This window comes from Bos indicus x Bos taurus, chromosome 29 (genome assembly GCF_003369695.1).
Source record: "Bos indicus x Bos taurus breed Angus x Brahman F1 hybrid chromosome 29, Bos_hybrid_MaternalHap_v2.0, whole genome shotgun sequence".
Lineage (NCBI taxonomy): Eukaryota > Metazoa > Chordata > Mammalia > Artiodactyla > Bovidae > Bos > Bos indicus x Bos taurus.
Genome location: NC_040104.1, coordinates 11,100,250 through 11,120,590, shown reverse-complemented (window position 1 = coordinate 11,120,590; position 20,341 = coordinate 11,100,250). Strand labels below are relative to the sequence as shown.

The window sequence follows — 20,341 nt, the reverse complement described above, 5'->3', positions numbered from 1 at the left end:
TCCACAGTCCAGCGGGGTTGGGAGGCCCCCTGCCTGTGCCCAAGGCCGGTCCAGCTACGGAGAGCTGCCTCCATCCCTGCCCCGTCACCATGTGGGGTTGGTGGAGCACCTCTCCTGTTCACATCTTGGTGGTGAGGATGCCGAGGCGGAAGCCAAGTGCCTTGACCAGGATCACACAGGGAGAGGGGGCAGAGCCAGGACGACCCCTGAACCCCAGAGCCGTGTGCACCCCACTCCCCAGCCTCTTCTCACAGCCCTGGGTCTGCCCCCACCCCCAGCTTCACCACAGGCTGCTTTACCTCCCCTGGTGCGCCCCGGGACCCCAGCTCCCTCCTCCTCCTTCCCACCCTTCCATCAGCCCTACAGGAGGGCCTCCTGTGAAATACACCAACACAAAAACCTGGGCTACAAAACAGATGAGGGAGATTGTTCTCATCTCAAAAGAGTTTACCACGGCATTTCTTTAGAAAGTGACTCTCTGGGGTTCTGAGGATAAAGAGATTTCCAAAATGAGAGAGGTGAATTTTCAGAAGCAACGTCTATTTGTGTAAAGCAGGGACATGCAAAGTGCAGATTCCCAGGCCGCATCCCTGGGGAGCCTCCTTCTTGGGGGGCTGGGGTGGGCCTGGGCAGCAGAGCTTTTTCCTAGGAGCCTCGGATGACAGTACTGCACGCCGGATGGCTGCAGAGGCGGCCGCACCTGCATTCAGTCCTCATCCCCGGGGCGGGTGGCACTTGGTTGGGCCAACCCAGCAACCAACAGACATGGGGGGTGGCATGGGTGTCCCATTCCCCGGAGGAAGTCGAAAAAATGGGAAGTAGCTGGGGGCGGGTCTCTCAGCCAAGTGTTCCCAGCTGTGGTTGCTCACTGGGGACGCGTGGTTAGGTTTTAGAATCCTGTCCTTCCCCGGCCACCTGCATCCTTCCCCGGGTCCTATCCTCAATTCCGCCTCTGACCCAGGGATCCACATGGTCCCTGCATTCTGTACTCTGGGCTTCCCAGGTGGCTCAGTGGTAAAGAATCTGCCGGGCAGTGCAGGAGACCCGGGTTCAATCCCTGGCTCGGGAAGATCCCCTGCAGAAGGAAATGGCAACCCACTCTAGTGTTCTTGCCTGGAGCATGCCATGGGCAGAGGAGCCTGGTGGGCTACAGTCCATGGGGTTGCAAAAGAATTGGACACGACTCAGCAACTGAACAACAACAATTCCTCTCTCTAAAAGCTCCTGAGGGGATTAAGAGCCAGGGTGGGGCCCAGGGTACCACATTTAAGACAAAACTGCTGGAACCGGTTTCATTTCGCCCCTTCCCCTGCAGGAGACTTTTCTGTGCCCCCTCCTTCCTCCTGGAGAGGCGGCCCTAGGCTCTGAACTACTAAGGAATACAGATGACACGAATATGTATGATGTGCACCAAGCACGGCAGAAGTCTCTTACATCACCTTCTTGCTGAATCCTGACAACAGCTGGGAGAGGCAGTTATGACCACTCTTTAGCTGAGGAGACTGGTTCAGAGAGGTTAAGTCACAAGTCCAAGATTGCACAGCAGTATGGACTCTCTCTGACTTGAAAGTCCGCTCTTGCCACCAAAGCAGGCGCACATCCCAGGGTGATTTTGAGACTCTCCCACCGTCCCCCTCAAGCCAGTGTGTGGACTCCCCTGCCTCAGGTGAGAGGCACCCAGATCACACCAATAGTAACCACCCTGGGCCCGGCTCTGCCCTGTTCGCTTTGCCCTCAGCTACTCCCTCCAACTTCCTGATGAAGCAGACACTACTGGGCTCTAGTCTGGTTTGGGGCACAGAGATTATTGCCTCAAACAGCCTGTGACTAAGTGATGGGCTAGAATTCAAATGCAGGTCAGCGCCCGGCCATCATGAATGCCCTTCCAGCTGCCCTCACTCTTGCACTCAGGTCCAGTGTCTGGGGCTTCACCAGCCACACCCCTGGTCCTGCCTGGAGGTGGGAGCAGGGCGGAGCTGCCTCCCCTATTCTTCTCACAGCAGAAGTGGGTCCCCCTAGCCCCACCCCTTGGCCGGATCCAGGCAGCCCTGTGCAAGCTCCATTCAGGCCCACTGAGAATCTGGCTTTCCAGCTCAGGTCCAGTTTTCCCCGGGAGCTCCTTCCTTCTCCTCCTACTGGCCCCACTCCCTCTGAACCTCAGTTTTTGCATCTATAGAGTGGGACCATGAGACAGACCTATGTAATGGGGTTCCAGGGAAGGTTAAAGGGACCCTTCTGTGGTCCTGTTCTGCAGCCTGGCGCCTGCCACTGCTGGCCACGAACTGAGAGCCTGGGGCATGCAGTCCCTTCCAGGACCACTTGCCCCACCCCATGCCTTCTAAAACTGGGGTGGAGACCCTGGTGACCGGAGCACAGGTGGCCCCAGCCCCTCCTGGTCTGGTTATTTGGATCTTGGTTCGCAAACAGGGTGGTCTGGTGCTGAGAGTCTTAACCTGGGCCAGTGGACTTCACCTCAGAAGTGGGCAGTGGCTCTGTGTCCACTCCCAGTCTTCCCAAACCACAGCCCCGAGCCCTAATTAACCAGCTGGGGCAGCTCCTGGATCTGTATCCATGGCAACCAAGCTAGCCATGCCACGCCACCCCCGCCCTTCCCACCAAGGGCTGGAGGAGGTGCTACTTCAGCCCCAGCTCTGGTAAGCAGGCAGGAGTAACCCAGATGCAGGTATGGCTAGGCCTCCTCTCTGACCCCCTCCCCTCAGTCCCTTTGTCTGAAAGGCTATATTGGGTGCCCGACTTGTTTCCTGACCCCTGAGCTTCGGACAGTCTGGGACCTGGAGATCAGCCTGGGGCCTGGTTTCCTTCTGCCCTATTCATCTTCATCATCACTGTTAATGCCAGTGACCCAGCTGTGGCCTAAGGCTAGGCAATTAGACCCTGCCTGCCCACCTCTGAGCATGCGCTGAGCACGTGAGAGGGCTCTGGGGCCTGCACTCCCTTCTGCCTGAGGCTGCCGGCCCCTCCCTGGAGGCAGCAAGGGGCAGGCGAGCTGGCTGGGAAAGGGCTGTCCCTTCTGGGAACCTGGCTACCAGGAAGCTGGAACCAATTAAGAGGCTGTGCAGGGAGGCGGGATGGACTGTGCCGAAGGCCCGTCCAGAGGAGAGGAAGGCCGGGCTGATTTACATGGGTTGGGGAAGACAGGCAGGAAGGTGGTGGAGGACCAGGCAGGCAGGGCTCAGGGCGGGCAGGAAGAAGGGGAGAGGGGAGAGGCCGAAGGAAGCCCAGATCTGGAATGTGGAAAAATCTGATACCCTAGTCTATATTCCAGAGAAATGCAGACTTGGGCCCGTGGCAGGCCTGCTGACTGGGAATCTGCATTTTAATGAGATCTCCCAGTGATGTGTGTGCCTATCACAATCTAGAAAAGGGGAGTGTGGATGGATGGTTTGAGCCAGCCAGAACCCTAAATGGCAGGAGGGTGGGGCCTCTGGGAAGGTGGGGGGTGTGGTGTCAGAATGGTGGGCAAGGGAACACTGAATTGAATGATGTCAGGTCTAGCAAGGGCCCGGGAGCCCACCAAGCCCCTTTCCTTCTTTACAGGAGGGATGGAGAAGACAGGGAGGAGTAAGGGGAGGAGGGTGGGACACCCAGGTTCAGGGATGGGAAATGATTTGTCTCCACTAGGAATCTAGCAGGCACTGGGTTCCCACCCTCAGGTAGGTCCTCGCCAAGCCTTCCTGGGACTTCTGGGCTGCCAGGCCTTTGACTGACTCTGGCCTGACCTCTGCGGCTGCCCAATCACAGGGGGCTCGCCCTGGGGCCTTGGGCCCTCCAAGGAGCCCTTTGGAAAGTGCAGGTGGGGCAAATGGCTGTGACTCACTGCTGCCACCAGGGGGTGCCATGTGACGCCACAACCTCTCCCCTAGAGAGCACACCCCAGATCCACAGGGCCGGGATCCCAGGAGGGTGGGGTCCACTCAGAAGGACTAGGACCAGAGGGGTTCTGCTCTCCTGTTCTCTTTGGGCCTCAGCTGACCCCCAGCAACGGGGTCCCGGAGTGCCACCTGACACCTCCACTCAGCGGGCAGTCCCTCCAAGAGAGGGGACACCTTCCGCTCCAAGTCCTTGGTCCACAAGCCTTTCCTCCTAGGACCATGTATCAGATTTTCTAAGGCCCTGGCTCCACCCAGAGATGGGAGGAGGATGGGAATTCTTAGTCTGTCTTGACAGATGAGGAAACTGAAGCACAGAGAGGCTGCTGGGGTGAAAGAGCTGGAAAAGGAGGCAGGGCAGGCTCACTTGGCCACCAGGGTCATTCTCCTGCATGACTGACCCCCATGCTCCCCACCCCCTGCCCCCTGCCCTTCTCACCATAAGCATCTCACTGGTGAGGGAGTTGACGAGGTCTGAGACGGAGGAACGAGGCTCGGTCCGGCGGTCAGACTCATCGTGGGGCGTCTGGCCGGGCACTGGGGCTGTGTTCACTGCCTTCCCTCCTGCAGGCAACCTGGGGGCAGGAAGGGATCCGAATGAGTGTGGGCTTGGAGGTGGGCTGGACTGGGCAGTGCCAGCCTGGGAGGCGGCAGGACCTTCTGGTACCCAAGCGGCTGCCACCTCCTGCGGGCCAGCAGGAGACCTCCCCCTCGCCTCTGCCCCTGCGTGATCCGGCTGGACATCCCCTGGCAGCAGCTTTTTTGGCCCGTGTTCCCACCCCTCCTGTCCCATAGAAAGTATCCCACCCTGCAGCCCCTGCTCACGTGGTGCTCTCTGAGCACCCGCCCTCCCTAGAGGCTCCCTCCACCCCTGCTGGCCCCAGCCCAGGAGGGAGGCTCCCGAGACAGCGTGTCCAGCTCCCCTGTCCGCGTCATTTCCCTTGGCAAACACTCCCAGAGCTCCTGTCTCCTGGAGGCCCCACCTGTTTGTTCAGGCTCAGCAGGAATACAGGTGCCCTTTAGACACACGAGACTGACCAGGTGAGGTTGGGATCGGTGTCCACACAGCCCTGTCCACTAGAAATTTCCATGTCCACGTGTGGCTATTGAGCATCTGAAACATGGCCAGTACAACTGAGAACCGAATTTTTTCTTTTGATTGACATAATTTAAATGGCCACCTACTGGATGGGGCAACTCTACACTGCCTTGCTCCCCAATCTCCACCCTCCTCCCACTCTGAGGACTGCACTTTGATAAGGCTCTCACCCGGGGTCAGAGGAAGACAGGGTCCCACTGAAAAGCCCCCGGCTCTGATGGTTCCACTCCAGGCCCCTATCTACACCCTGACTCTGCATGGCCCCCGGGAAGCTGGGCTCTCTGGCCCAGCGGCTGGGTGGTGAGCCAGTCTCTGTCTAGCCGGGATTCAGGAAGCCTGTCCAGGGACCAGGCTGGAACATCCCATGAGAAAGAGAGGTGGGGGCAGGCAGTGAGGAAGGGACCGTGTGGTGAGGAGCATGGGGCTCATGACGGGCTACGGTAGAACAGCTTCGAGGCTACCAGAGCCATAGACTCGGAGGCACACACAGGCTGGACACAAGCCATGGCCCTCGGAATGGACCAGCCACCAGCAGCCACGGTTGGCTACAACAGGCAGACAGGACATGCATGGAGTATGCCAGGCCCTGGAGAGAAGACACCAGGACCCAACAGCAGGGTGTGTGAACACACACACACACACAAACACACATAAACACACACGAGTGCACACAAGCACGACAGACACCCAGGCAACAGGGAGAGACATGGCATGGGCAACCAGGCGGATCGACCAGAGGTAGCAAGATGACGCACACGCAGCGCTGTGCACACTTAGATTCCAAGAGGACACACATTCAGGGAGGCCCGGGCATGCCAAGGGGTGCGTGTGAACTGGGACACACTGAAACAGAAAAAGCAGGGAGCAGTTTTGGGGACAGACGCCACGAGAGTCAGACGCACGGTGCACCTGCTGTGAGAACCCGGCCTCGTCCAGACAGCACGGAAAACGCCCCACCCGAGCCGGAACACGCGGGGCACCCTCCCAGAGGCGGGGCCACAGCAGAGCACACGCACGCATGCACGCATCACAGACACACACACACGGACACGTGCTCACGCAGACAGGCACGGGGAGGAAGAGGAGACTGAAATAGCTGGAGAGGTAAAGTCAGGTTAAAAATAGAGTGGGAGAGGAGGAGAGAGCCAAGATTGACTGCTGAAGGTATGAGAAAGTCGGAGTTATTCTGGCCACACCACAGCATCAGCACAGCTGCCAAGCAGCCTGGGAAAAGATGGTCAGCACCACTGAAGCTACCGGAGGTCACAGGACAGAGAGAGACAGAGAGACGGGGCACAGAGGCAGGGGGAGAGGCGGAGGGGCCCAGCCTGGCCCAGGGGCACCCCTGTGAGGAGCAGATGGGAGGAAGGAGACAGGGAGGGAGGGAGAGAAGCCAAGAAAGGTTAGTCGGACACAAGTGAAGAGGCTGCAGGGTGGACAAGGGGACAAGGAGCGAGGCGGCCGAGAGGAGAGGCCGAGAGGAGGCGGGGACACACACCGGGACGGAGGAAGCATGGTGGCTTCGGAGCGGGGGGCAGCGATGGGGTGGCCAGGTCCCGTCCTGCCCCCCACCCCACTCTGGGGGGTGGGGCCATGATGGAAACCATTTGGATCCCGAGAAGCGATGGTGAGAGGGACGGACAGGGCATGAGGCATGCGTGGGTGCAGGGCAGCGCGGGTGAGGTGGGCCGGGCGAGTGGGGCGTGGGAGCCAGGAGCAGCCGTGGCCTCCTTCCCTCCCCCTCGCGGGCCCAGGAGCCATCTGCATCTCTTGGGGCTCCAGCACTGAGGCCTAGGGGTCTGGGGGGTCCTGGATGGGGGGTGCTTCAGGGCCACCAAGAACTGTGGGAGTGGGGGGCAGTGACTTGCTAAATGCACTCCCACCTTGCTTGGGACCTGGAGTGGCCACACCTCCTCCTAGGGCTCTTCTGTCTCCCGGGAACCTGCGGCTAACAGACCTGGGGGGGCTGGATGCTCTCCCCTACCACAGCTGTGGGCCACCCATCTGCTACCCCGGAGACACCTGGCCAAGGGGTCAGCTGGGTGGAGACGGGGGCGCTGGGACTGGAGGGCGAACCCTGGACGTGGAGGCAGAAGCTGAGGAGGAAGGGAACAGCTGACCCAATCTCACCATTGCAAGGTCCATGCAGCCAGGAGCCCAGAAGGGTGGACCCTAAAGTGCCCGGTGCCCGGAGGGTGATGCCAATGCCAAGCTTGGGGGAGGGGAGAGTGCCGGGCAGGAAGCACCCTAGCAGTGGCCCATCGCCTGAGAAACACCCCAACAGCCATGAGAAATGAGCTTCCGGAATGGAGTAGGTGTGACTGGGTGGGAATGGCCTGGGTCCACTCTGAAAGTCAGGCTGGGTGGGGGCGAGGGCGCAGGGCCCCCACCTCCACACCCACCTTTCCCAGAAAGGCAGGGGACGACTGATGCAATGATCAGAAGGGATGAGTGTGTTAAAATATGGAGTGAGACCTGAGTGGCAAGGAGGTAAAAATAGGCGGTGGGTGAAAATGGAGCCAGTTAATTAACACATGGGTGATGTGAAATCTCGTTTCCAGCCTGCATCTGCTCCCTCACGCTTCACACCTTTGTCGTCCAGGAGCTCGGGTTCTTAGCAAGGCTTTCAGAGGGCTCCAGCTCCTGCGGCCCCTAGCCCTCTCCCCCAAAGACCTCTGGCTGGCCTGTGGGAAGCCGGGACTCCGATGGTTCCAGTGGCCTGGAGGTGGCAGACTCAGCTCCTCCCGCATCCCAGGACCTGGGCTCAGGGTGTGACACCATTTGTGCCCGTGAGCGGAAGAGCTGGTCCCATGCTCCCCTCCCACTCTCTGTTCACTTGCGGCTTTGCCCACCAGACATGCCACTGTGAACTTGGGATGGGAAGAACATAGGAGAGTTGGGTTTCCAGAAGCCACTGCAGAGACAGCAAGTTGGCAAACTCGGCCTGTCCTCCCCTCCCGCACAGGCCCCCAGCAGCAGCCTGGGACAGTCCCTCCTGCACCTTTCGGGCTCTTAGTGAGTGAGGGTCAGGGTCCCTGCCTGGCAGACAGGCTCTGACCCATGCCTCAACCCGAGGGGCTGCTCCCTCGCTAGAGGCTTAGCATGTCCGAGTTGGAAGGGGTCACCCTGTCCAATCCCTCACTTGACAGACGAGGAAGCAGAGGCCCAGAGAAGGGCTGTGACTTGCCCAATGTCTCAAAACCAGAGCTAGAAGGAGGTGGCCTGGCTGTCAGGCCACACAACTCTCCTGTAGGCCTTTGGTCTGATGAAAAGTACAACCCAATCAAGAGGATGAATCCTCCTCCCGCGATTACAGGTATGTACCTGACCCAGCCCAAGGCCAGGCGGGAGGCGGCAGCCAGACCAGGTGCAGGGTCATCCTGCCTTAGTGATGCTGCCTGAACCCTGGGTCCCTTGACCTTTGCCCGTCCCCTTCTCCATGAGAGCGCTCCGCTCCCTCCTTGAGGTGAGGGCATCAGATGATGCTTCCTTTGGCTCCTGATGACCAGGGCGACAGATGGTTAAATGCCCAGCCCTCTGCTCAGCCCATGCTGGGGCCACGCGGGCTACTCCCGAAGGCCAGCTGCAGGGCTCCCAGTGACAGAGGGCCTGACCAGCCCCTGCCACCTGCTCTTACCCCCCACCCACCCCGTTCCCTGAGTTATCTCAGGCTCGGGGGGGGGCTGCCTTTCTGGTTCTTTCTGATCCCTGGGCCTTTCTTAGGCCCCAGATCTTCCCTGCCAGGGCCTCCTCTTCCATCAGCCCTGAGAAGCCGGGTCACATCTCCGCAGGGGTGGGGTGTGTGTGTGTGTGACCATCACCCCAAGGGGACCTCCAGGCAAGAGGGAGGTTGAGGTGGCGGGGATGAGGGAAAACAGGCTGACGCCCCCTCCCTAACATCCCCGCCGCCCACCAACCACCGGAGAAACTGGGATTTCTGGGTCGGGTGGGACAGAAATGAAAGATGAGGGGGCAGCAGAGGGGAGCCAAGCAGGAAGATGGGGCCGAAAGGCTGGCTTGCTCCGGGCGAGGGCAGGCAGGCCCGGGGAGCAGGCTTGATCCAGAATGGTCCCAGGACAGCCACACTGGCCTCAGGCCCAAGGGACACCACCAGCGTGGCAGGTGTGAGGGCGCCAGCTGGGGAGGGGTTGTCCTCCCGCTCCAGCATCCGCAGAAGGTGCCGCTGCCTTGTCCAGCAGCCGGGGGTCGAGGCTGGGAGCCTCTCCACGCCTCCTCCTCTGCCACGGCCGCCGCAGGCCCTCGCCTGTGCTCGTACCTCTTGTCCCCCTGAGCGTTCTGGTTCTGCTGGGTTCCTGGGTTTTGCAGGTCAGGGATATTGGCAAAGTCATCCTGTTCCGAAAGCCCTAAGACCAAGGATAGCACCACCATCCGGCCTTCCCTGCCCGGGGGGCGGGGTGGGCAGCCCACCAGCCGGGGGAGAGGAGGAGGAGGCCCCGCGGGGTGGCGGGGGGCAGGGAGGGGGAGGAGAGAGAGACAGAGACAGAGACAAAGAGAGAGAAGAAAACAGCAGCGTAAGAAACTGGCCTGCAGAAGAGAAACCAAACTTCAGCACTGTCAACAGTTGTAGAGCAGAGGAGGGGAGAAGGCGGGGGCGGCGGGCCGATGGGGAAGGGAGGGGAATGGAGTGGAGGTGTCTGCAGCCTGAGACCCAGCTCGCCACCAAGGAGGGGCTGGGCAGAGGCGTGTGGCTGGGATGCCCCAAGAAAACCCGCAGGGAAGGCTAGGAGGAGTGGAGCCCAGGCCCGGGGACACGGTCCATATGAAGGTTCATTCATCTTGGGCTGAACAAAGACCAGAGGCTACTCAGAGCACCTGGGCCCCTGGGAGAAGGTAGGGGGAGGCCCTCTGCTGCCATCTTGCTTGGGGACCCTGCGGGCAGGGGTTTGGGCTTCCAGGCAGGAAGTTCTTAGAAAGCTTGGAAACCCAGAGGGCGCTGCATCCAGAGAAGTCCCTCATCAAGACATCCCTGGGTCCTGGCCGCCAGGAGGCAGGTCTGGGGGGCTCCCTCCCAGGTCCTTAGAGACTCGGCCCATTGGAGGAGAACGTTAGTCTCTTCTGGCACATGGTGGGTTGGCCATCCTGCGCCTTCTCCTGGGTCCCTCTTCCTGGAGATCTGGGGAATAGCCACCAAGGCTTTGGGGTCCAGTTCAGGGGCCTTTCCTTGGAGAATCAGTCCAGAAGGCGCCAAGGGGCAAAGAGAGAGAGAGAAAGACAGAAAGTGCAGGAAGCTGGCAAGGTCTGTAGAGAGCCTGGCAGGACTCAGGGACCTGTGTCCACAGTCAGGGTGGTCTGGAGGAATCGTGCCCTGAGGAAGGCTCAGTTCAGATGGCCTAGGAATCATCATGTGGGCAGCAGCGTGGGGCCAGAGGTCAAGGGGTGACGTCTTCCAGGCCAGCTTCTCTCAGAGAACCGCTGGGCGGTTGTGGGGCTGCCTGCCCTTTCCAGGGGTGAAAAGTGCCCCTCTGCCCCTCTAGTCCATTGCAGTTTGTAGGTTTTTCTGGGTGCTTGGCTGAGCTCCCCCTGCTTTGGCTTCTCAACTGAACACAGGGAGAGCGATTCTCAGAAGCGGCAGGCAAGCCACCAAGGGAAAGATGGCCAGCCTGATGGGACGTCCCAGAGGGTGGGAGTCCTGGGCCAGGAGGTCTCCCGCTTCAACCACCGTCCAAGAGCACGAAGAGGTTGGTCGCCCTGGAGAGTTGCTGGAGAGGTCGTCATAAAGGCGAGTGATACATGACAACAGAGGGGAAGGGGCGGGGGTCTTAGAAAGTGGGGGAAGGCCGTGGGGTCTGGAGCCGGTGGATGCTGACTTCTTTGTCTTTGCATCTTCGTCCTGGCCACGGCTGCTCCAGGCTGACACCTGCACCGGCATCTAACTTTCGGAAAGAACGCCCCCCTTTCCTCAGGACGAATCCTCGTTTTTTCCTTTGTTCCCTGCCCACTGGTACTGTTTCACAGTTGGTAAAATTCCATTTGACTGCCTGGAAGCTGGTTGTGCTGGGGGAAGTCAAACCCAACGAAAACAACATGTTTTTCCCTGGTTAATGCATTTTTCAGATACTCCTTTTGCTCTTCTTAAAAACAAAACGGCTGCTCTGCATAAGTTCCTGGTTTGTCATTCGCCATGGCATCGCAGGCCGCAGAGGCACGAGTGAAGGGCAAGAGGAAGAGATGTGGGGAGAAGCTGGCGGTGTTGAGGGGGGTGGTCACATCCTGGAAGCAGGAGGAACGCCTTCTCCCTGCAAGAGGTAGTGGGATTTGGGGGGTCCTGGTTAGCCTTCTCACCCTGACTCTCTGTGTGGGTCCCCAGCATTTGTGGTGAGAGAAGGATATCAGAAGCACGCCAGCTGAACTGTGAGAGGGGTCAGGGGCTGGCAAGCTACAGCTGGTGGCCTGTTTTGTGCAACCCACAAGCTAAGAATGGTTTGTACATTTTAAAAATATTGCTTTTTTTTTTTAATGTGATCGAGACCACGTGTCCCTCAGAGCCTAAATTATTTATAAATCTGGTCCTTTATAGGAAAAGTTTGCAGACCCCTGCTGTGAGGGACTACAAGTGGAAGAGGTGGGGAACTGGGGTGAGCCCTGGGGCTGGCCGGCCGGTGAGGGGCGCAAATACCGCAGTGGGCAGAAGAAGCGCTGATGCTGGGACGAGAGTGATGCTCATCGAATCCTGGCCGGCTAGAGAAGGGGTGGGCAGAGGAAGGGGTACCAGCGGCCTTTCTGAGGCTGGCTGCTTTCTTCCCGAAGCCTGGGCATGGCCCCTGCTCCCACGTGACAGCTACAGACTGGGAGGCAGGGTGATGGCTGTGCAGATGGCTGCCTGCAGTCAGGAGGAGCAGAGGGGTGCAGGGTTCCCGGCGGCTCTCCGTTCTGCTCAAGCCACGGCAGAACCGATTCCCATCACTCTTCCAATCCACGCCGGTGCCACAGCATCTGCCCCAGGACAAACCGCCCTTCTGCAGGCCAGGAGGCTCTGTTGGCTGTCTTGTCTCAGGCCGGCGTCCACTGAATTCCTGACGGTCCTCGGGTGGGGAAAAGCCCCAGCAGATGCGCTGCCTAGTTTGGCCAAGTAGAGTCACAGGCGGCATGGCATGTTCCTGCCTGGCCAGGGCCAAGGGTACAGGAAGCTGGCGCAGGGGGGTGTCTTCCGTTGGGCTGCCCCTCCCAGGGGTAGCACTCCTGCCCGCCTTTCGGGCTGGGGTCTCAGCCGGAGGCACGAGCCCTGAAGGACGCTCAGAATCCTCACATTTTGCCAGTAAGCTGGGCCTTCACCTTGGCCTTCCCCTTCCTCCTCCCTTTCTCCTCTCCCAGGCTTAGTGTGCTGGTCTCCTGCTCCATGTAAAGTGCGCCCAGGAAAGACCTGGGTGTTGAGAATAATCCCCAGAGCCTGGAAGGAAGGTCACGTTAGGCCAGAGGAAGGAGGTAATGTCAGGGACTGAAGCCCAGGCCGGCCCTGGGCTCAGAGAGTGAGTGTAGATGCCCAGAGGGACACTGGGCAGAGGGCACCCCAGGTGGGGCCCTGCCAGTGCGGGAGGGGCAGGTGGGCACACAGCAGGGGGTGGGTGAGGGACACATCCAGTGGAGGGGAATGGTTAAGGCCAGACACAGATGGGGTGTTGTTACCTCTCTGACCTGTGCACTTTGAAAAAGCCTCTGATACAGAGATGTTTTCTAAAGCTTTGGGGGGACATTTTGAGGTTTGTTCTCAGGGAATGAACGGGTCATGGTGGGAGCCAGGGAGGGAAGTGGAGGGCAGGTGGCTATGGAAGGTCATCAGAGGGACAGAGGACAGGGCCCCAGGCAGGGACAGGGGAAGTGGGAGGGAGGGAGGGAGGAAGTGCAGGGCCGGAAGGTGAGCAGAGTCGGGTTACAGGGATGGGAGGAGGCGAGGCCTGGGCGCTGGAGTGAAGGAGACCAGGTTTAGGAGGAGAGAGGAGAGAGGTGACAGGGAGGCCAGGAGAGCCTGGGCCTGGCCAGAAGGGGAGAGACAGATCTGGGGACCTCGGTAGCATCCCCTAGTGTCTCCACTGGCTTTGGAGGACATCGGGGCGGGGGGTTGGGGTCTTCAGGGGGTGGCTCAGATACAAGTCCTTCCATGGGAAGGGGGGCGCTTCAGGGACGAGCCACAAGCCACAAGAGGCTGGGGAGAGGGTGCCTGAGTCTGCCGGGCACCTTGCCTTGGAGACGGAGGGCTAAGCGTGGTTCAGAGCCAGCTGCTCCAAAGGAGACGGGGAGGAAAAGAGGCTGGGTCAGGGAGGTGGGGGCCGGGCCACTCAAGCAGGGCACTTACAGGAAGGATTTCATGTCCAAGCCTCGGTTTCGAATCTGCCCCACCACGTGGTCCCAGCTGCCCGGGTTGGAGCGGCTGCGGCCGCCGGCCGGCCGGTACTTGGAGCCGGCCGAGGAGCCCTGCCGTGCCTGGCCCCGGCCGTGGGCCCGGGGGTTGGGGCCGGGCACTGAGGCCGTGTGGGCCTGCAGCTGGCCCAGGCTCTGGCTGGTGGTGGGCTGGCTGGGCTGCCGGCCCCGCTGGTGCTGGCTCAGCGGCTGCTGCAGGCTCTGCTGCCGCGTCAGGGTGCGGGGTCGCTGGCATTTCGGCTCTCCCGTGGAGCTGGGGATAGATTCAAGGGTAGTGGCCGTGGACAGGGTGGAGTCCTCGAAACTTGGGGCGGGTGGAGGAGAGGAGAGAAAGGAGAAGCAGGTGAAGGGATCACAGTGGAGGAGAAAGACGCCTAGGGCCAGGACAAGGAGGCCCCAGTTCCGGGCGCTCTCTGCCGAAATACCTCGCCGGGCCTCCATCCGAGCTGTCACCGCTGCCGTCGCCACCACCAACTCACCCAGGAGGCCACCACCAGGCCCCACACCCACCCAGAGGCCCCCAGGGTGGCCCGCCCAGCCCCCCACCCCGGCCCTGGCTCAGCTAGTGCCTGATACCTCCTGTCTGAGCCGACCTCTGCGCTGGTCTGAGCGGGCCGCGGAGCTGCGCCACTGGCCGTGTGGTGAAGGCGGGTCCCAGGGCCCCGTGGCTGCCTGTCCTGCTGGAGCGGGAGGGAGTGGAGGGAGCTGGGCCACCCCCTCCCACCATCTCACTGGGGGACCCCAAGAAAGTCCGCCTCTGTGCTGTAAGTGCTACAGGCCTTTGGAGACGCCAGGAAATCCAGGCCAGCGTGGAGCTGGCCTAGTAACGTGTGGTGAGTCAGGAGCAGCTAAAAGTTGTCCTGCTTTGTCCTCAGAGGCTGGGGCGTGTCCCGGGCCTCCAGGACCTCTGCCCTCTGGCCGGTGCTCCCTCAGGGTTCAGGCTCTGGCACGGGGAACCCTTCTGGGGTTCCTTGTTTCCGAGGCTTAGTTTCCTTTCCCAGTATCTTGGGAATGACTCCCAGTCGGAGGAGGAACTCAGGAAACCACTTGGCCGGCTGCTTGGCAGAACTTGGATTGCCCAAGTTCTGACAAAGAACAGGGTAATTATCCTGTCCTCTATGCATCTGCAATAGGGCCCCTGCCTCATGGGCCACCAGCATCTCTGAAACATGCTGGGAACAGGACATGGCTCATCAGAGGCAGTCTGGGGTCAGAGAGACCCAGGGTTCAGGACCCATCTCTGCTGCTTCCTCACTGAGGGACTTTGGGAAAAGGAGGCGACCTCTCAGTTTACTCATCTGTAAAATGGGGGTAAAAATTCCGAGCTGCCTCCATCACAGGGTTGCCATGGGAACCTAATGAGGTCAGGCCCAGGGAAATATGCTACTGGTCCTTGCTCTCTTGCCAGGGGAAGCTACAGATGTCTCAGGAAATGGAGGCAGAAGGAGGTCTCAAAGACCACTGGCCTCCTCTGGCAACCTGTCTGCTTTGTTTCCTGGCCAGAGCTTTCAGCACCTGCAGGGCCACAGCCTCAGGGGGCCCACCCTCCTCGTCTTCTGTCCCTTCCCTCCTTCTTCCATTCAGTCGTCCAGGGCAGGGGTTGGCAAATTACGGCCTGTGGGCCAAATCTGGCTCGACGCTTGTTTTCATAAATAAAGTTTTACTTGAATGCAACCACTGGCATTCATTTACATGTTGTCTATGGTGGCTTTGGGGCTGAGTAGTCATAAAAGAGAGGACCTGACTTGCAAAGCCTATTTCCTATCAGATCTCTTAGAGAGATAGCTTGCCACCTCCTGGTCTGGGACCACAGGGCAGATGGGACACCCCCCTCCCCCACCCGAGCCGCCCTAGGGAGGCCCTGGGGCCCCTGGAGCCACGTTCACCATGACCAGGCAGCCTGGCTCACCCCCTGAGCCCACCCTGGGAACCAAAAGGACAACAGTTAGGCTGCCCCTGTGGGCTGAGAGAGAGAAAGCGAGAAGAGGGAGAGCAAAGGAGGGACAGAAAGTCAGAGAAGAATAAGTGAGAAAGTAAGAAAGAAAAGAAGAGAGAGAGAGAAAGGACAGAAAGGAAAGAAGAAAGAGAAAAGCAAAATATGGCTTCAGCTGGGGTCTTGGCAGGGGTGGCAGCCTCACCTGGCTCAGGCCTGGCATCAGGGTGACCCCCAGGAGCAGGCCGTGGCCTGGCTGGCCGGGTGGGCCCACACTCCCCGGGGGCAGGCTAAGGAGAGGGGAGGCCGGCACGGGGGCGGCCGCCTCCTCCTCCTCCTTGCTGACCTCATTTTGGTTTTCTATCACATCCAGAATTAGTCCAATTTACAACCTCTCAGTCACAGGGAGACTAAAATCGGTTCCTCCAGGCCTGGAGCCAGCAGAGAGCATGGAGGCCTCAGCAGCCCAGAGTCTGTGGCCAGAGTAACCCGGTGAGGGCGGGGCGCTGGGCCTGGCACTCTGAAGGACGCTGGGGCTTCCCTCTGGGGCCTTCCTGAGGCTCCACGTCAGGGGGCACATTGGCTGGTGCTCCTTCAGGCCGATGAGCAAACGAGGTCTCAGTGTGGTGGTCCTCAGTGGTCCCATTGGCGGGAACCACAGGTCTGCTGAAGAGAACCAGCCCGGCCACCAAGAAGGGGTCAGGGCTGTTGGCCTTCTAAGTGAGAGGCTCCTGCCTTAGCTGGGAACGAGGCGGTTCTAAAAGCCGAAAATGGAACCTACGTCCCAGTAGGTGAGAACGGTCATAGTTCCAGGGATTTAGAGCTTGGGAGGCTTAGCTGTGGGGAAATGGAAGGTTCTAAGAGCCAAGATGAGAATAAGGCTGCCCCATGGCGGGAGGGAGGAACTTAATATCTGCAGAGAATAGAGGCCCACCCTATGTCTGCTCCCAGGGAGGGACTAGACTGACTGTTTGGCCAGCTCAGAAGTTATTAAAAGGGAAACGGCTCTTCTGTCTGACATCCAGACCACCCTCGTCAGAAAAGTTAGCTGGGGGCTCAACAACCCAACCTCCAAGAACATCCAGTCCCAACAGCTGAGAGCAGGACAGGTCACCGACCGAGACCGGGACAGTCAATGGGGATGAGCCAGTGGGGACCTCCCAGCTGCTCACAGCGGGCCCAAGGAACAGATGGTGTCATGATGCAAGCAAGACTGGGACAAGCCAATGGAGTCACCTGATGGTCAAGATGAAATGGCTCGACCTCTGGGTCTAGAGCTTTGTGCTGGTTGCAAGAGGGAAGGCCCGGTGGCAGATGAGCAGCAGAAAATAGGCTGAGGCTGGGCCAGCTCCCCAGGGATGGATGGTCCAGTGGCTAACAGTTGTGGCCTGGTGCCCATGGAGGTCGAGATGGGGCAGCCAGTCAAAGAGGATGGGATGACCCAAGGACTGAAATGAAGCTGCCCTAGGGGCAGAAAATGAAATGATCTGGTCACTGGCAAAGAGAAACCGATGGGGGTGGCAACCAGAGGCTGAGATGCACGGTGCATGGCTGAGTTGGTCGTGCCGGGTGGCAAGGATGATGGGAGTTTTGTGAAGGGATGGGATGAGCCAGGGGCCGAGGACGGCACCTCTGGGGGCAGCAGCGGGCATGCCAGGGGTCCCGCTGTCCACACTGGCAGGAGGCGGGGGGTGAGAGGGCAGGCCTGAGCTCACGGCTCCGGCGGCCGTGGGGCCATCACTCACTTGGACAAGTTGAGCTTCCCGGCGGCCAGGTGGCTCTGCACCGTCCGCCAGCGGCCTCTCCCCGCCGCCTTGCCACCGCTGCCCGGCTCGCTGGGGGCAGCCCCGCCGCTTCTCAAGGCGTCCTCTCCGGGTGGCGGCGCCGCTGCCGGCTTCTCCCCCAGCCGGCCTTCCCGCTCCACCGCCAGCCCCGCCGCGGCGGCCACTTTGGCGCCTGCCAGGAGGGTGCCACTGGACGTACCATGAGGCAGCCGGGCCAGAGGGGCAACCGGGGGTGGCGGTGGGGGAGAGGGCAGGCCACACGTGGGGGTGGGGGCGGGGTGGGGTCAGAGGAGGAGAAACAACGACAGATAAAAGGAAAAAAGAGGCAGTGAGAGAGGAGGAGGAGGACAGAGAGACGGACAGACAAGAGACAGACAGAGAGAGAGAGAGAGACGTCAGCACTGCAAATGGGTCACCAGCGGAGCCTGCAGAGAGGAGAGAGGGGACGGGGCGGGCTGGGGGTCGGAGAACAACGCACCACGACAACGGAGGGGGGCCCCTCCCCACCGCCTGGGGCCGGGGCGGCGGGGGTGGGGGAGGGCAGCCACCTCCAAGTCTATCCCACAGGACAACGAAGGGTTAACGACGGAGGAAGAGCGGGCTGTCCAGGCCAGGAGGCCCCAAGGCAGGGAGAGAGAGAAAGCCGTGTTAGTCAGAGTTCATCACCACCACCACCATCACCGCCACCACCTCCACGAGAGACCACCGACCACCAACCGGAGCAGCCAGGGCAGCAGCACACAGCAGGGAGGAAAAAGCGAGCCACACCGAGAGAGAGGGGATCCAAAAAAAAAAACCAAAACGGGCAACCCCATCCTGACTGCACAGAGGGGGCGGGGGCCGTGGGGGCCAGCTGGGGAGCCGGGTGTGGCTGCGGAGTGGGGTGGGGGGCGCTCCTGGTGGCTGGCCCTGGGGGAGGGGACGGGACAGGGGCAGGCAGGTGAGGGTGGGGGGGCAGGAGGGGTTGCTCGTCTCCATGGTCGGCCTGCCCATGGGGTGCACGGGTGGGGAGGTGGGGGGAGGGCCAGGAGGGGGAAGGAGGGCGTGCGAGGGTACTGGGTACATATGATCAAACCAGGTAAAGTCACTCACTTGAGGGACAGTCGTGGGTCGCCATAAGGGGCGTAGGGTGAAATGTTTAGAATAAACTCCTTGGGAGGGTAGGAGCTCCATTTCTGCTGCACTGTGCTCTCATTGTTATTCCAAAAGTCTCTGTCTAGATCACTGGAGGGGCAGAGAGAGAGGGGAGAAAACAGGGAGATACAAGAAGAAACAAGAACCGCCCAAGTCCCGTGTGGGCAGAGGGGCCGGGCCCCCAGGGGGCCACTGAGGGTGGGGTGGGCCGGGGGTCGGTGCCTGCGGGAGGAAGAGAGGCGGGTGGCCCACGCGCGCACACACACACACACACCGCGTGTGCACACACACACACACACATACACACACACACACACACACGCTCCAGGGCGGGAGAGGTCGGTGAAAGGAGGCGAGCTGCAGGCGGGCAGACTGGAGCCTTGCACCCCGGAAGCTGGTGGGAGAGAGAAAGATGGTGAGAGAGGAGGTGGCGGGGGAGGAGAGGCCGGGACTCAGCCTAGGGTGGGATGGTGATGGTATGCGGACGGGGAGGAGGACGGGGCCGTGCTGGTTTCTGGCTGGAAATGACTGGAAGGTAGATCAGACCCTGCTGCCTACCCGCTACGTGCCCCCCTTTCCTGGCCTCGGTCTCCTTGCCTGTCAAACTGGAAGGTTGGCTGCAAACACTGAGCCATAAGACTCAAAATTCCCCACCCTTCCATCTACTTAAGGTAGCCACTCTGGTGACAGGCCCCGCTCCTGGCTGGTCTCTCGCCCTCCCACTGGCCCCAGGTCCCCCTGGCCTCCTCTGCTCTCTCCCTGCCTCAGGAAAGGCTGGGATACAGCCTTCACAGGAGACTATCCCAATGTCAGCTGAACTGAAGGCACCCTCTGCTCACTACAAAAGTGGTAGTTGGGTCAGCCCAGAAAAGGGTGTGAGCAGGGTCAGCAGAGGCCCTTCAGGTGGAGGTCTGAGGCCTGCATGGAGGGAGACTACCCCTCTCTGGGCGAGGGGAGTGACGGGGCAGACCCAGCCTCGGCTCTTGACGTGTACTTGGCCTATCCCTGTCCCTTTCCAAAGTGGAGCTGCTGGGTCTGGAGGGGACCGTGTGCCCGCCTCCCCACCCCTCCTGCCCCATGACATGTCCTACGGAAGAAGCAGGTGTGCTAGAAGCGCAGAGAAGGTGGGGATCTCCCTTAGGGGTGGGCAGCAGAAGCCTCGGCAGGAGGCGTGGCCTGGAAAACCCAGGAGTCAAAGACCAGGGGTTCCACCAGCTCTTTGGGTTCCTGGGAACCTCCCCAAGAGCAGAACTGGAGCACAGTGAGAGGAGGGCAACCCCCAGGCCAAAGGAACATTCCAGAAAGGGGTCATGTCTGAGCCCTCAGGAAGGCATCAACAGCAAGGGGCTTGGGGGGCGTGTCAGGGGTGGGCATGGCATGTGCTTAGGCCATGCCACTGCTCAAGGCCAAGGTGAGGGCCCTGCTGGGGGTGGGGGACACCGTCAGGAGGCACAGCCCCTGAGGACAGAGGAAACATGTTCTCGGGGGACCTGCTTCTCCCTCCAGCCAGCCCCAGCATTTGACCTCAACCTTGGTTCTCAGCCTCAGACTGGGGAACAAAGGAGAAAAAGAGGAAGTGGAGCTGAGATGTCTCCCCAGGCTAGGAGGAGACAGCGCCCCGGGCCTGAGGGTGGGCAGGGGCCCCTTGGGCCTCCCTGGTGTGGACAGTCTCTGCCAGAGTGTGCCTTGGAAATGTCTCACAGGGGATTCTGTACTCAGGGTCCAAGGCCCAAGCCCTGAGCCAGCTCAGGGTACAGCAGGAGCCGGGAGTGGGAGAAGCAAGGGAGGCCACTGGAAGGCAACCCGAGTGGTGGTGGGGGGCTCCCCGGGGAGGTTCCCTCCCCAGAAGACCCTAGTCCCTACTCTGCCGGAGACACGCTCTGGCCCCTGGCCTAGCGTAACAGAGCAGTGGGGCAGCTGGAAGGCCTTTTTCCTCTGTCCCCTCCAGATCTCCAAAATCGAGGCCCATCCCACCCAGGGTCATCACTGCCAGGCTGGCCTCCTCCGCTGTGTTCCAAGGAGCCCACGGTCCCTAGGGTTGCGTGCGGTAGTACCAGAAAAGAGGCTCTTTCATTAAAGAAGTTTACAAAACACTGATTTCTTTACTGCAGGGGCTTCTCAGAGC

At 60.5% G+C, this 20,341-nt stretch overlaps 1 protein-coding gene across 11 annotated transcripts in view; it reads right to left on the bottom strand.

The window, feature by feature from the left end:
• Positions 1 to 20,341, bottom strand: part of SYT7 (synaptotagmin 7) — a 64,744-nt gene that overhangs the window by 11,992 nt on the left and 32,411 nt on the right. Inside the window, exons 2-7 of one of the 11 annotated variants that reach the window (XM_027532747.1) lie at positions 18,175 to 18,306; positions 17,044 to 17,271; positions 13,942 to 14,042; positions 13,301 to 13,669; positions 9,266 to 9,388; positions 4,330 to 4,465 (exon numbers count right to left, since the gene is read on the bottom strand). In XM_027532747.1, the coding sequence (XP_027388548.1) occupies positions 4,330 to 4,465; positions 9,266 to 9,388; positions 13,301 to 13,669; positions 13,942 to 14,042; positions 17,044 to 17,271; positions 18,175 to 18,255 (1,038 nt within the window). In that variant the 5' untranslated portion in view covers positions 18,256 to 18,306. Of the gene's footprint in view, positions 1 to 4,329; positions 4,466 to 9,265; positions 9,389 to 13,300; positions 13,670 to 13,941; positions 14,043 to 17,043; positions 17,272 to 18,174; positions 18,307 to 20,341 lie in introns of those variants that run through there. The other 10 variants (XM_027532744.1, XM_027532751.1, XM_027532749.1 and 7 more) reach the window with 10 other exon arrangements.